At 40.6% G+C, this 15,655-nt stretch overlaps 1 protein-coding gene across 1 annotated transcript in view; it reads left to right on the top strand.

Annotated features, from left to right (window-relative positions):
* Positions 1-2,386, top strand: part of adgrl2a (adhesion G protein-coupled receptor L2a) — a 94,645-nt gene extending 92,259 nt beyond the window's left edge. Inside the window, exon 23 of the mRNA XM_078285448.1 lies at positions 347-2,386. Coding sequence (XP_078141574.1) covers positions 347-1,209 — 863 coding nt within the window. The 3' untranslated portion in view covers positions 1,210-2,386. The remainder of the gene's footprint in view (positions 1-346) is intronic.
* The last annotated feature ends 13,269 nt before the right edge of the window (positions 2,387-15,655 follow it).

The following is a 15,655-nucleotide window of genomic DNA, read 5'->3' on the forward strand; positions in this document are numbered from 1 at the left end:
TTCTTAATGTTGTTTGGGATCACTTTCATTGCTTTGTCACTGTTGTGACAGAGTTAAATGCACATTGTTCAACTTATGTCGAACGACTTTTTAAAAGGGAAAGTAACACGTTTATTCCCATAAACGAGAAAGTAAAATGATTTCTCATTGCATATAATGCATGCATATATTGTATGTTCTCTAACGATTGTGCCTAACTACAGTAGTGGCATGGCTTAATTTGACTTGAGTTTTTTGTGTGAAACTGCATCCTAAACAGCATTAAACTTCTTTCTTCTTCTTTTTTTACATGGTTATTTTGGTGGTGACTAATGTAAAATCCCCTCACATGTTCCTCTCTTTCTAGGGCACTCACTGAACAATGCGGTGAGGGATACAAGTGCAATGGATACTCTACCGCTAAATGGTAACTTTAACAATAGCTACTCGCTCCGCAATGGGGACTTTGGCGACAGTGTGCAGGTAGTGGACTGCGGCCTCAGTCTGGACGATGCTGCCTTCGAGAAAATGATCATCTCCGAGCTGGTGCACAACAACCTGCGTGCCTGTAACAAGAGCCACCAACAGCAACACCACCAACAGCAGCAGCAGCAGCACCCCAGTTTACACCATCAGCCCCACCACCAGCAGCCGCAGCAATACCACCGTCACCACCATGCGGAGCGGGCTCCGCCCAAGGTGACGGTGGTGGGCGGCAGCAGCAGCGAAGACGACGCTATCGTAGCCGACGCCTCGTCTTTGGTGCACATGGGCGACACGACGGGCCTCGAGCTGCACCATCAGCGGGAGCTGGAGGCTCCGCTCATCCCCCAGCGGACTCACTCGCTTCTGTACGCACCCCAGAAGAAGGTGAGGACCGATGGGGGAGTGGAGAGCTTTGTCAGCCAGCTGACAGCCACCGACCCTGACGACAGCCTGCAGTCCCCAAATAGAGACTCCTTGTACACTAGTATGCCTAATCTGAGGGACTCTCCGTACCCCGAGAGCAGCCCCGACGTGGTGGAGGACCTGTCCCCCTCCAAGAGGAGCGAGAACGAGGACGTTTACTACAAGAGCATGCCTAACTTAGGGGCTGGCCACCAGCTCCAAGCCTATTACCAGATCAGTCGAGGGAACAGTGATGGTTACATTATTCCTATCACTAAGGAGGGCTGTATCCCTGAAGGAGATGTACGGGAAGGACAGATGCAGTTAGTGACAAGCCTTTAAATGTATTTAAATCATCCCCAAACTTCCTCCTCTTTCTCCTCTTTTGCAGTCCTGACCTCTTGGAGGACACACTGAGATGCCAGGGAAGCGTTTATTTTATTTTTAAAGAGAGCCTAGAAGCCCCATCATACACGCTAGCCAACTCCAAACCTCCTCTACCCCATCCTCATCCCCCCGTTTCCCCAAACACGCCACTCTTCCTACCTTTCCTGCAGACCAAGAGACTTGGCGCACAGCAATGGCAGTGCAAAGTTTTAAAGAGACTGTACATAAAATGCAGAGTCAAATTTCAATTTTAAGAGACAAGCCAACTATGTATTTAAATGTGCTGCTGCTGTTGAATTATTGAGAAAAAGTTAAGGTACAAAAAAACACAAAAAAAAATATTAATGGCTACATCAGATCAGCAGTTTACCAGTCAAAAGGTTGTACATACACTCCCCAACATCCTCGTCGAAGCCTGTTTTGTATTGTATACAAAATGACACCCTTGGACCGGGATATGGACTATGTTTGTTTGTAAAATGTTCCTGATCAGACTGTTATAATAGGAATATAAGGTCCTGGTTGCCCAGAGTCGCTCCCCATCACCGTGAAGTTTGGATTGTATAACCACTAGCAATCAAGCCCCTGGCCTTATATTTTCTCAATTGTACATTGAACTGTTGTCAAGGAAAATGGCTCAAATATATATTTTGTTGTATTGCTAGTGTAAAATAAAAATTCATGGGAAAACGTAAATATGAAGAAACCTTTTAATTGAAAAATTTAACGTTTGAGAGACTATTGTGTAAAAGTTGCACATGTGTTATACAATGTGTTTATGGTTCCAACACTTCATTCATGGTAGTATGTTTGAACGTAAAGGCTGATGAAAACAAGGAGGATTCAACAAATTACAAGATGCATACTCACTTTTTCCACTTGTGAACAGTGTTTTTTGCTTAATAAGTTCCATTGATATCGCCCATTGAAATGTGTTTATTTGATTTTGCCAAAGTGACATTACTTAAGTAGAACGGGAATACAGAAACCCAATTAAAGACATTTATGCGTTGCACAGTTTTTTGTGTAATTCTGAATGAAATAGATCTTTTCAACAGTCATGGCAGAGTAATGGGCAAGCGCAACTGAAATGAAACCAACTTTTGACAATAAAGTTTCTATTCATCATAAATGTAGTTCTTCCGCCTGGGTTTGGACAATTTATTTATTGAAATCTTTCCAAAAAATGAATGGGAAATGTGTGAATATTTTCCAGCACTGGTATACATGCCGTACTGTAGCTCATGTTTTTATGTAAACATGTTAAGGGGCTCATCACTAAAGACTGATGTAAAGTTCAACACTTGTTTAACAAATAAAATAAATGTGAGATTTTTTGTCAAATGCCAGTTGCTTTTTTAATGGTTTGTGTTTTTGGTACTGTTTGAGAAAATAGGTTTGATTATTTTGCTATGGACAAAATACACTTTTGACTCAGGTTATAAGTAAGTCCCAAGCACCTTGGAAGGTAAATCGGTGAATTTGTTTTCTAGAGGATTTATTTGCTTTTTTGTTTTGCTTTTTTTCTTCAATCAGTGCTGAGTAGATGGAGCTCATTTCACCGTATGTGTTAGAGAAGCCAAATCTTTCCATGTGATTCAAAGATGAGAAACTCAGGTAGGAAAATTACATTGTAAATGTTCCTCTGTGTGGTTGTAACACTCCAATAAAGGTTCAAAAATGACACTGGTTCACAGCATTGTCCGCTTAGTATATTATTGAATGAGCACCACTTCTGGCACCATTAAAAAGCCCTGTAATACAAAAACTTGTAACAAGTTGGATGTAATGCAGTATGTGAGTGGAAACATGTCCGTGAGCCTAACAAGGGGTCAGTGTTACACTTGGCGGCGTCTGGAGAAATACATCATACATAATATGTCCATGTATGACACATATTTGCTCCAATTAATGTCTGCTGCTGCTGAAGACCACATCCAGTTCCTGTACGGTTTATGCCTCAGGTACTGCTAATTTATGAAGCATTTTAATATAACACCAGTTAAGGCGGAGTGACAGCTCTCGGCGGGGAGGCTGGAAATTGCACTGTTTACCATTTGGCACTGAAGGAAATGACTCAGAACTCAGCAAAGACACACTTTCTGTCAGAGCCTGTGCACATAATGCTGTGTGGGCTGCGTGTTGTTTTGACTTTTTGTACAATTGAGCATGTGACATTTTGTGCAATTATCTGAGGGTACAAATTGCTATAGAAGAATTATGTTGTTTTTTTGTGATCTACTGTACAGACACCTAAAATGTCAATTTTGAATCAAATTTTGTGGTGATTGTTGACTGTTGAAATGGCAGACATAATGACGTGCATAATAATGAAACAAAATCACATTCATTTGGAACATGCATTGTAAAAAGTTCTGCTTTGTGCCTGTATGAGAAGCCTAAAGGGTCCAATATACAAAGTCTTTTAAAAGAGAATCTTTTTATAATTTCGTAAAAAAAAATATGTATATTGTTATTAGGCAGTGACAAATCTTCAAACACAAGCTTTCTCCGTCTACCCACGCATGATTTCAAGTAATTACAAAGTGTGAATCCATTATAACAAAGAATCTTAAGGGTTTTCTTACAGTTACAGAGCCAAATAAGACCTGCCTTGTTTTGGATTGTACAGTATAGAAACTTCTTCTAGAGCTTTACTAGAGTAAACACTGAGTAAAAAAGTAATGTGTCAATGTCAAAAGTTATCCCACCCTGTCTTTATTTAGTGTTGTCATGAGCATAAATCACTCTCGCAGTCACTTTTCACAAGCATTTTCTGTTTACCTGAAATTTAAAAGACAACTTTCCAGTGCAAGATTCTGTCTAAACCGTAAAAAAAAAAAAAAGTGCACACTTAACAGCAGAATCTCACATTTCGACCAAGATTGGGGAATCACTCTGTTCAAATACAGGCAAACAAATAATACAGCCAGCCCTTTCCTCACCCTTCTCACTAACTGCAGTTTGTTTATCCTAGCACAGTGACCTTAGACGCAGATAAGCCTGGCTGGTAAGCAGGTTTATTTTCATTATTAAGGGCAGGGAAATATGATCTTGGATTAGCTATTTGTCTGTGACAGGGGATGTGGACCCGGCACCCTCTAGCTTTGCGTGTGGCCTTCTCGCCATGCAAGAGCCTCGCTAATTCCACCTCTCTCGCTCAGGGAGAGACTCGCCCTTTGTCAAACATTGATTCAGAAGTAGGCCAGGAGCCGAGGGGCGCAGAGCCTGGTCGCTCCCACAGAGGAGCGGATCGGCCCCCGGAAACAGAGGTAGGGAATGCTGTCAGCAGAATCGAGGTGAAACTGCTAAAGACGGATGTGCTATTGACTTTTTAGAGGCAAGAGACTAATGTGTGACCATTGTCGAATCAGAGCTAATATCGACGATCCGAGGAATACTGTAGGACATGATGCAATTGGATGAAAGAGATTTTCCTGTTGATGAAAGATTGTGGGTTTTCTCCAGATCACGGAATGCACTGGAGCTCTCCCAAATTGTTTCTGTGTCTCGTCTCTCTGGGAAAAAGAAAAAGATGAAGCGTTCTTTCCAAGGAGCTGTTGGTATTTTGGTCACATGGTGATTTAATAAACATTTAATTAAACTGATCATCTGTTTAGGATCAACTGTGATGAGCTTCATCAACTTGAAGAAAATAATGGTTATGTGCTTTCTTTAATTACAATCCGTCACCAGTTGCACTGTATTATATTCTCCAGGATTTGCTTTCTTGACATCATCAGGTGTGAATGAAAAGGTGACTTTCTAACTTTACATCCCCACCTTTAACAAACAAAGAGAGAGGCTTGGCAAAGTGTTTATAGACGCTCTCTAAAGCTCCCATGTTCAAATACTCATAAACAAATATAGAGGGTTATATAACAGGCCCTTATTTCATGTTAGAAGCATATGCCCTAATAGAAATGTTTTTTTAATTCAAGTCTGTATTCATGTATTTCAAAGCTCATTCATTTCAAGCATGTGGGTGTTTCTGTGGTATCAATGGCCACTGCTATAGCGACTGCTCCATCAACTCCTTCTATGAAACGCGCAGTGCCAATTATAGATGCCATCAACTCTGTGGATGAAAGTGATTGTGTACAAGCAAAAGAAAACCTCTTAAGCCACAAACAGTAACTGGCAGTGGAAAGTAACTTCCTAAACTCTTGAAGTCAAAGGGGAACCTTTAACTGCTCAGTCTTTTCTTCCCCCAGCCTCTTTTGTCCTGTCCCCAACTTCAAATGTGCGGATTTGCGGCCCGTGGGCGACTTAGATCCGGTCCCGTCGAGGTGAAAAATCCAATTAACCTGCAGCTCCAGCTGCCTTCGTTATAATCCCCTCCCATAATTATGAAATTACCAGATGCAGGATTTCAAATGAAAAAAGGATGAGAGCGAGTGGCTCAGAAAAAAAGATGAAATGGAATAAACCACGCCGTGCCAGTATACAGAGTTCCAATTTACCTCAAGGGGGAACAGCTAATTCTTATGACTGGGTTTGAAGGTGAGACCTGCAAAAGCCCTTGTAATCAGAAATATCCCAACAAAAACACGGTTAAGGTTGGATCTTGAAATAGCCATTGAGATTAATGGATAAACTCTTGCATCTTATGTTTGTCATATCTGCTCCTGTATTCAGGAAACATTTACATCTTGGCGTAAGACTACAATTAGTGCTAAAAGTATTTGGACAGTGCAAAATTGATTATTTTGATGTATAATTTGCTTATCCAATAAAAAATGATGAATAATGAGGCAGCTGTCCGCTTTCATACAATTTGATGTAATTTCAAAATGTTGCTCCAGTCGTCCTTTATGTTCAACACGGTCCAGTTAAAGTCTTCTACAGTAAAACAAAAAACAACCATCCACATCCCCAGACTTTATATTATATTTTCCAAAGAGATTCTGTGCCATTCCCTAAGTGCAGACTCTTCCATCTATTTGACTCAATGTCCAGGCCCGAACAAAAATGATTTCTGTACCGAGCAAAAATCATGTTCTCCAGAGCCAATTCAGTTTGGGGTTTCCTCCTCCTTTATTGACGTGACCCTGTATAACCCGAGGTGTGGCTGTGAGGGCGATAACACAATACCTCACATTAAACCAATATTCATCCTATGGCTGAAATGTCACAGAGAAGCATTAAGATCCAAGTGGCTGTATTTTGGGCTCTCCATTTTATCTCAGTGTCTAATAGGAACCAACACCAACACCAAATATTTACTTTAGATTATTTTAGATACGTTTTTTGCAGCGCTCACCTAAAACCAGGAAGGAGGACCTGCAAGAGTTGCAATTCATTTTTAGGTACAAGCGAATAATTGGTCAGAGTTAATAGCCTAAAGTCTCAATTTGTGTCTCATATTCATTTTTTGATTTATCTATTTCATGAATAAACTGCAAAAACAACAACTTTAATGCATACAGTACATACTGGAAGCATCCAACTGCAATGGTGTGGTAAGTAGCATAACACAATCCTCTTATGTAATAGCCTGAAATATCACATTATTCCTTCACAGCAATCAGGGACAATGCATTTCTGCTTCTGGTGTTCAGTTCCTTCACAGCGGAGAGAGACTGTCTCATCAGTAAATCTAACATTCCTCTGATAAACTCATTGGCGCTAGCCGGAGGGAAGCCTCGAGCAATAACTACTGGATCTCCTGCAGTGTACAAGCTTCTACGGGGTAATATGGCTAACTCCCACTCACACTGGCCCTACTGTACGCAGAGACAAACTAATGCCTTCTGCGGCAGTATTCACAGAGCGAGCATACCTCTTTCTTCACATTCACACCGTTCAACAAGAAGAGGAAACAACATGTAACTACTTAATGGCCACTCACCTATGCTATTTGCTCTGAAAGTGAGGGAATCCACTTCTATCTTTACAGTCACAACACTGTTGTTATGGTAATTGGCAGGTTCAGGCATGCGGCATGACGCACTGGAACTACCAAAAGGAGTGGGCCATCACTCTCTTACATCTACATCTGAATGCATTATATCACAGGCACCAACATCATCACAGCATTTCTTCTTGATGTGATTTAAATAGACGCCATTGTGCCAGCAGCAGGGTGGCTGAGGGGTCAGAGGGACAAGAGCTGAACAATTAATCGAACAAAAAAAATTGAAATTGCAATATGAATGAATGCAATTTCCAAATTCCAGATGCTGCAATTACTTGCTTAAGAGAGAGGGGCGTCCAAAATGGACTTCTGAGCAAAGTGTTTTAGTGCTCCGGGTAATCTTTGGTCCATGAATCAAGTACAATATTGGTGAAGACCTTTCATCATACTCAAACTCTATTTTTTTTTTTTTTTAAAACAAAATCACTTTTCTTGAAACAGTTTTAAAGTTCTAAAAAAATGTATGACAAGAAAAACTTTAATGAATCGCGGTTTCAATTCTATCAAATAATCGCAGTTGTTGATTTTTTGTCAATATCTTTCAGCCCTAAGAGGGACTGTTGTGTAAGTGAAAAGTCACAGGTTCAATAGTCAATGTGTATCCATCACCAGCCATGATGCTGAACCCCTGCTTCTTCACTCAATGTCTTATAAGTCTATATAAAAGCAGCTAAATGCACTCATATAAGGAGTATATGAACAGAGCTACTGTAACGTACTGTACCATACTAACTGAGGTCACCAGAGGGGCAGCAGCAGCCAACCATAAAAACCCATTTGGTTTGTTCACATAATTGAAAAAAATAAATACATATATATATATTCTTATCTTGAAGGTCACTTTTAGAGTTTAAAGAAGCATTAGGGAATCTCTTCGAATTTCCCCTGCTCTTTCCATCTTATCCGTGGTTTAAACCAATAAAAAAGAATGTTTCATAAATTGTTTAATATTTAACATCTGCTCGTATGCTCTAGGAACATGCCATGAATTATTTGGCGCTCATTGGCTTTTTTCCTAAGTCTTGTTTTATCCGTAAAGAACTTAATTCATACTAATACACTGTAATTTACTGTTGTGGCATCACCGTGAAAACATTTAGTTGAGAGTGTTAAATGGTAACATGTAACTGTTGATGAAATCCAACGCAAAAATATGCAATACATTTCCTATTTTCAAATAATTAAGGCAACGAGATCTATTGATTGGATTTAAGCCGTGTCTTATCGAAACACCTTGCCTGGGAACCAAAATGATTCACAGTGGGACATAAATGGGATCCATAAAGCAAAGCATGGGCCCTCCACCGCTTTTTTAATTGATAAGTCGAGGGAAAACAGTTGTAACCTTGAGTATAGGTGTGCATTGCAACTGAATATTGATTCCGAGTTTCCTTGCTGGTGGCGAGGGTGCAAGGAGACTATGAAGACAAGATATAAAATATATTATGAATGTCTCTGTTGCATTGTAGTTTCTCATTAAGATTCAGAAGGGCCCATGCAGAGGAACCTTGTCATGCTAATCCTGGCCAAGTGGTCCCACAGGGTCCCAGAAACTGTGAGAGAGGAGGCGAGCATACATCTCTAAGAACATTTTTTGTGTGTGATCTTTGTCATATTATTTCCATTGCCTTTGTGTTGTCATTGTCCTATATGTACAGCACTTTGTCTTAGTCAAATATCTGGTTAGGATACCAAAACGCAACGCTTGCTCTACTTCTGTTCTCGGTTGTGAGGACACGGGAACGGGAAGGACTGCGCCTACAAGTGTACAAATATATCCTTTTGAAAATTAGGAATCAACAAGTGTTAAAAATCAGAAGCAAGTCACCTTGTTTATGAAATGACTTGGATTCAGGTCAGTTCTTTTTATTTTTGGAGAATCATCTAGTTCACATGCTCAAATGCAATTATACTAAGACATAAGGGAATAACAGATAAACCCGTCTGCGAAAGCTATGATAGAAGAATATCTGCTGTATAATTTAATGTCTTCTGAACCCAAGGTCAGTTCCAATATAACATGAGTGAAGTGTGGTGAGATCTAATCTGATTTCATTTTATTAAAATGAGAATACATTTCAAGAAATCAATTGCACTTTTTCGATTCATATCAACAGTTTATTTCACCCGTGGCTAGCAGGACTAGCACCTACCACTGCTATCTGTTGGGTGACAATTTGCAAATACACATTAGATTGCGTGGATTTGCATATTTGAGTTGAATATCCAATTTGGGGAATATATGAGCAAGAGGCAACTCCACAAAATGCAGGCATTGATACCATAAATTCATATACGGAGCACATACTTTGATATGATATGACATGATATAACAGTGTAAATACTAGTCTTGGAAAAAGTCTCATAGTGTAATAGTCTAACAAAAGGGTGCACTCCAATACTCCTTGCATCTAAAGTAAATCTAACCATTGTAGATTTCCGAGCTGATGAAATTACTGGCATGACCTTTAAAGGTTCGCATTAATTCCTCCTTAAACTCTTTGTATCTGATATCATACATATGACTACAAGATGTCTTGCCAATCATATGAATGAAATTTCAGATTCGATGGTTCACATTGCACATAGAAAAGGGGAAAAGCATTATGTTGACTGAAAGAGGAAGACAAGCAATTAATGATATCTGAGCTGGGGTTTCATATCTCCAACAATCAAAAATAGATTTAAATGATCACATGGTCGAATGTGAGGCGTGCTTCCGCCCTCGGAGCCATTTCTATGGTAATACAGAAGGGTAAATTGCTTTGAGCTTATTTGTGATAATCATACTATCGACACTCAGCACAATGAATGGTTCCTATTACATGTTCTAGCAGAAGGCCTGGAAATAGACTTTTAATTTGAATGTATTTCAATAATGCTGAGTGTAATGGATTATGGTGGCAGTGCCGCCTGATTGATTAGTTTCACCCTTTATGTACAGCGCATGAGTCTGACCGCCACTGGCGATGTCCTGACTTAGATAGCATTTCAATGACAGACTGCGGTTTGACTTTGCAATTCAATGCATAAGCCTACAGTGCGGTGCAATCATTATGGGAAATGCTCATTGGACTGTCTGTCTGGCGGCGGCCTACAATATATCCTCCCTGCACATGTAGTGTTCGAATGCATTAAAGCAGAGCCAGGGGGATCCCAACAGATGTTGAATGGTTGTTTTGTCTTGAGTACATTAGGGTCTTTTCAGCTTGAAGGTGATATCAAGTAGGAGCCGCATTAGGACTCACTTTGTTGTTATAGCTTACAGCTGTGGCTGGCAGAACAGTCCATGAAATTAGATATTCAGTAGATATTTGGAAGGACCCTAGGTGGCCACATGTTTGTGTGTTTTGAATTCTCTTGGTTCAAGGCAGCTTAGGAGAAAACTATTTAAGTCTGTAATCAAACCAAGTTTTTCATACCAATACTGTAGGTCATTTAAAATGGGTTAATCAGCGAAGGGTAGATTAGAGCAGGAACAAGACTGTGATTAAGAAAAGACTTTAACAAACATGTCTCTGCAGCTGAAGTGGCACCAACACTGCCGGGTTAGGGGTTTGATTTCCACTGAGGCCACCCATGCTAAAAATGTATGCCCTCATGGCACTGTAAGGTTCTTTGGGATAAAAGGAACTACTGAAGGGCATATGTTAATACTGCTCACCGAGGAGGCTTAGTGCCAATTCTCTGTTTAACAAATTCAAATGGGGTCATTCCTTAGCACAAAGGCTAATCTTCCTACTACACTGTATAGCCGTATTGGTATAGTTGCTGATACCATGTCGAGATTTGCTCTGGGTTGAAACTAGCAAGCCCGTACATTTGTATTCACAGGGCAGCTACAGTATCTGCAGGGTTTGTCTTTATGTGGCCAATGTGCCAGGAGCATTGGAGGACAACCAGATGCAGAGAATCACAAGTGCTACTTAGGCCACAGCCGAGGTATCAACATGTGTCATCCTGATAGACGTGTCAATTTAAGTGTGTCACATGCAACGTGTTGTGCCTTGAGCTGCACTCCCTGCATTAATTTCCTGTTGTCTGAGTTCAAAGTGTTTGTCACCCGGTGTCAGTCACATTGCCGGTTTCTCCCTCGCTGCTCTGGGACCCCTCCGCGCTCGCAGGAAATGTTGTTTTCCCTTAACGGTACACTGGGTCACTTGGTCGATGGTGCCAGAGGTCCGCTGGGGTCAGGACGGCTGACAGAGGTGCCCACTGTCGCCACTCCATGATGAAATGCTCAGCAGATTTCCGGCTGGACCCTGAACGCTCCAGGAGGAAGGAGAGATGCCGAGACAGATGACAGAGGGAGGAGGAGAGAGGTGATGGTAATGGAGGAGAGGGTGGAGGTAGAGAGCAGTCAAGTCTAACAGAGTTTCTTCGTTGGTGCTTGGACTCTGTGCTGATCAATACAGAACGGCCATGTGAAAGTGCCGGGCTGGTGGGCAAACTATGCGGCTGGAGAAAACAAAGGTCCACTTGATTGAAACAGCACCGCAGATTAACTAGACCCTCTGTACATATTTGCCCAGAGGCATTAATCAACAGTGGATAGACTAATCTGAATAATAAGCGAGGGTGATTATACAGCATTGAAACGCTGCTCTTGTTCCTGGTTCTTGGCATGAGTTCATTTACGAGCCACTTGTTGGTTGAAAGTGATATAACACCGATTGTAAGGCACAATGGTAAATCAGTGGCCAATCAACGTGTTTTATTTACTTTAAGTTTTGTGCGCCTTCCATTGAATCATGATTTGATTAATGGTTTAATTTAAGATCTGCAAGAATTCACAGATTGCAAAAAATAGTGTAGAAGAACACCATCTCATTGTTTGATTCATGATGTATTTTCACTCTTTAGGTGTGCCACTAAAATTGATATTGAGTATCCACAACATATCAGATCTAATAATTTAGTGCCCTAATTTAGGATTATCATGATGTATGAAATGTGTTTTTGAACAATATCAAAATATGACTGAACTGCCAGTCGGCCATATTCTACAGTGGTCAGTGGACAACAGAATGAATTCCAGGCATTTTTGATGAAAGAATAGTTCGCTGTTCAGATAGAGATAATGTTAAAATCTAAAAATGCTATATAGCCAACAGTCAGTGTTACGAGTCACTGTGTCTCACCTTTACCCAACACCCCTCCCCACAACACAGTTAATCTCTTAACACCCATGCGAGCGGATTCACAGTGAAGGTAACAGTAAATATAAAGGTGGCCTGATCGCACACTCAAAACAATTAACTGTACTTTTAAAGCATGACAGCTCAAACATTGCACGGAGCAATCCAAGAGTTTACAATACGAACATCGACCTGCTAACATGAGAAAAAATATTGATTCATCTTTATAATTGGTGCTGATTTATAATCTGACACCTCTCAATGCTAGTTGCTATTTGATGATGGGAATGATAATGAAAAGGTGTAATTTTAGCACATCCTGTAATTGTCCTCATAAATATATATTGGTTTGTTAGATTTTCCAGCATCTCAGATTTTCACCTTTGCATCTAATCAACACCCTCAGCAGCGACTCATTGTTGTTAAGCCACAACCCAGTAAAAAACTGCTGACTTACCCCTTCATAGTAACATCCCATTTTTCTCTACACAAAAAATAACTTTTATAAAGAGTAAGCCGAATCTCCCAGCCAAGATAAAGTTGAAGGACTGAGACGTCATTCTCAAAGTTCTTTGACGTCTCACACTGACTGACAATGATCGTTACAAATCCGCCTCATGGGATTGCAATGCTTGAAGTAATGGAGATAAGTTGTAATTGGGGTCATATACTCGACGTTTAATTCCCCAGCCTTTACAATGACACGTACATGGGACCATGAGTCTGCCGTCTCTGCGGCAGCTGCTCAGAGTCAATCTGGAGAATCCATTACATCACTTTGAAAAAGTTGACAACAGCCAGTTAACATTAGAACAGCCACTCGCTGCGCCAGACACTTGCCTGTCGTAAAAATGTTTTCCTGTGAAAGAATTAGTAGGGATTAGGAAATTAATCTTGTAACAGTGCAAGCAGGTGACAGGGTGCTCCCACAACTCATTCCCAGAGAATTAAAACATTTTGGAATTATAGAAGAATCAGAAATAAGAGGCCTGCTTCAAGATTGGGTTAAGTTTAATTTATACGTCAGTGCGTCTCCATCTGAGGTGCACACCATGTACTTGCAACATCATGGACTATAATCTGTTTTATGACCTTTGTTGCATTTCATCCCATCCCTCCTCCCCATCTTTCCTGTCATGCACACTGTATAATAAAGCAGAAATGGCATTAAAAAGTATACTATAAAATATATTATACTGTATGCAGATTTCTCTGTGACTGCTGCTGTAGATAGTTTAAAGCTACATGAGGCAACTTTGCATGTGGGCGGCTCCAAATGGCACTCAGAGGTAACTGAAAATGTTTTACTTTGATACCCATTAATCATGTAACATAACGTCAATAAACTGCACACAGCACGTCCATGTTTACCAGCTGGTCGGTGATGCTGGTGAGTCCAGCTTTCTCTGGACAGAGTGCTTGCTGGCTGTTATTTAGGAGACAGTTTTGTATTTTAGTAGGAGTGTCCATACTCAACACCAGAATTTAATTTGGGCAAATAGAGCAAAACCATGGTGAATGCAATGTTCTTCTCTGTTGCAGCCCCACTTTGTGGTTTCGGCTATATTTTACAAATCTTGCCTAGTTGGGCTTTAAAGAAATGTCACCATCACCCGGCATTATTCCTTGGTACAACAAGAACTTCTGAGTTCATCAGGTTGCAGATAATGATATCCTTAAAAATTCAATTTCTAGGTAATACTTGTTAAAAAGGATGTTCATCCTTCTAATGAATCTGAACCGACTCTGCCAGCTATGGAGCTTTCTCACATTGCCACAGGATATCTGATCAATGCAGAGGCTGACTAATATGATTGCCTGCTCCCGACCAGAGTTAAAACTGTGTAACCATCCTTGTCTGTATGTGTGTGTGTGGGTGTGTGTGTGCGCACGCCTGTGTTTGCCTGATGGAGGAGTCACACAGCACAGATGAGCGGGGAGGATCGGGTCACTGGGAACCCACAGAGAAAAGTGGAGAGGGGAGAGGGGGGAGCTCATGTGGAAATGGAGTGTCATTGTGTTTCACCTTCATTAGCCAGAGTCACCACACGTTCTCACCCAGCCTTAGTGTAGTTAACCACCTCAGCTGCTGCCTTGCATAATGACAAAGTGCAGTAATGGGAGAAACAGGGTGACACCCGCCTTAGGAGGGGGGCGACTGTTGGAGAATGGTTGTTTCCCATCAGTCATTTATTAGGCATTTTATCACCGCTGTCATGGGAAAACCACCTACTGTAACTGCGATTCTGGTCATTTTCATGCTATTACTTGAATTTAAGGCTTAAGGCAATTGTACACTTGCTGCCAAAACAAATTTTGGCAGAGAAGAACATGTTTGGGTTAAAAACAAAGTGCTGCTTTGGTTTAGTCAAACTATAGTCAAATTATTTGCACACCATCCCCCACAGCTTGACTGTTTAAACTGGTCTAAAATATCACGATTGGTTGTGTCGCCTTGTGGAAACGCATCTCTATCACCTTATGACCGATCAAACCGTTTCTAAATCCTCATATTCCCTCAACTGCCTTCATCGCTTTTTCATCGCAGCCATTGTTGTTGTTTTCTGAGTTTTTGTCGTCGCTATTTCCGGTTTCCCTAGGTTACAGTTTACCTCTTTAATCTTCAATAAACAAACAATATGAAGGCTCACACAAACACACAAATTTGTATGCGGTCTTGACTGTGCTTCAAGTTTGACTTTGCTGTGAGTATACCACCGCCTTCACATGATGCTCCTCGACAGGAAAGGTGAGCAGCTTGCTGTATTGTGCATGAACATTAAACCCATGAAACCCATTCAAAATCTATGGTGCAATTTCAAAAGTGCATGGTATGGAAATAAGGCTGTTTTTCTAAAATCTGCAGCTGACTTTTTTAAGATACAAGGTTTCATCCTACAGCAGTGTTATATTGTGTGGCCTATGTGGCAAAAATAAGAATGTCAATATGAAATTTTCTGGTATCTATGATGATGATATGAGAATATGCTTCATATGAATATGGCATCATTATTAAAATGTGTCACTTTATGATGCCCGGACACTTGAGAAATATGAAGCTGTCACATAATATAATGCATGTCTTGACTGACCAATATCACTATGCTCTCCAATGATTTTAGACGATATAGTATATCAGCACAAGGCAAAGTGAAGAATGCTTCTCAAGAGTTTAAAGTGCTTCGCAGACAGTAAATAATTAAAAGGCAATAAGATAAACATAAAAAAGACATAATGAATTAGAAAATGGGCTACGAAAGATCGAAATGGGCAAATACAACAAGAATAAAACCAAGTCGCTGCGATGACACTGAAACACACAGAGACATGTTTAATGATGAGCTGC

This window comes from Centroberyx gerrardi, chromosome 9, assembly GCF_048128805.1.
Source record: "Centroberyx gerrardi isolate f3 chromosome 9, fCenGer3.hap1.cur.20231027, whole genome shotgun sequence".
Classification (NCBI taxonomy): Eukaryota; Metazoa; Chordata; class Actinopteri; order Beryciformes; family Berycidae; genus Centroberyx; species Centroberyx gerrardi.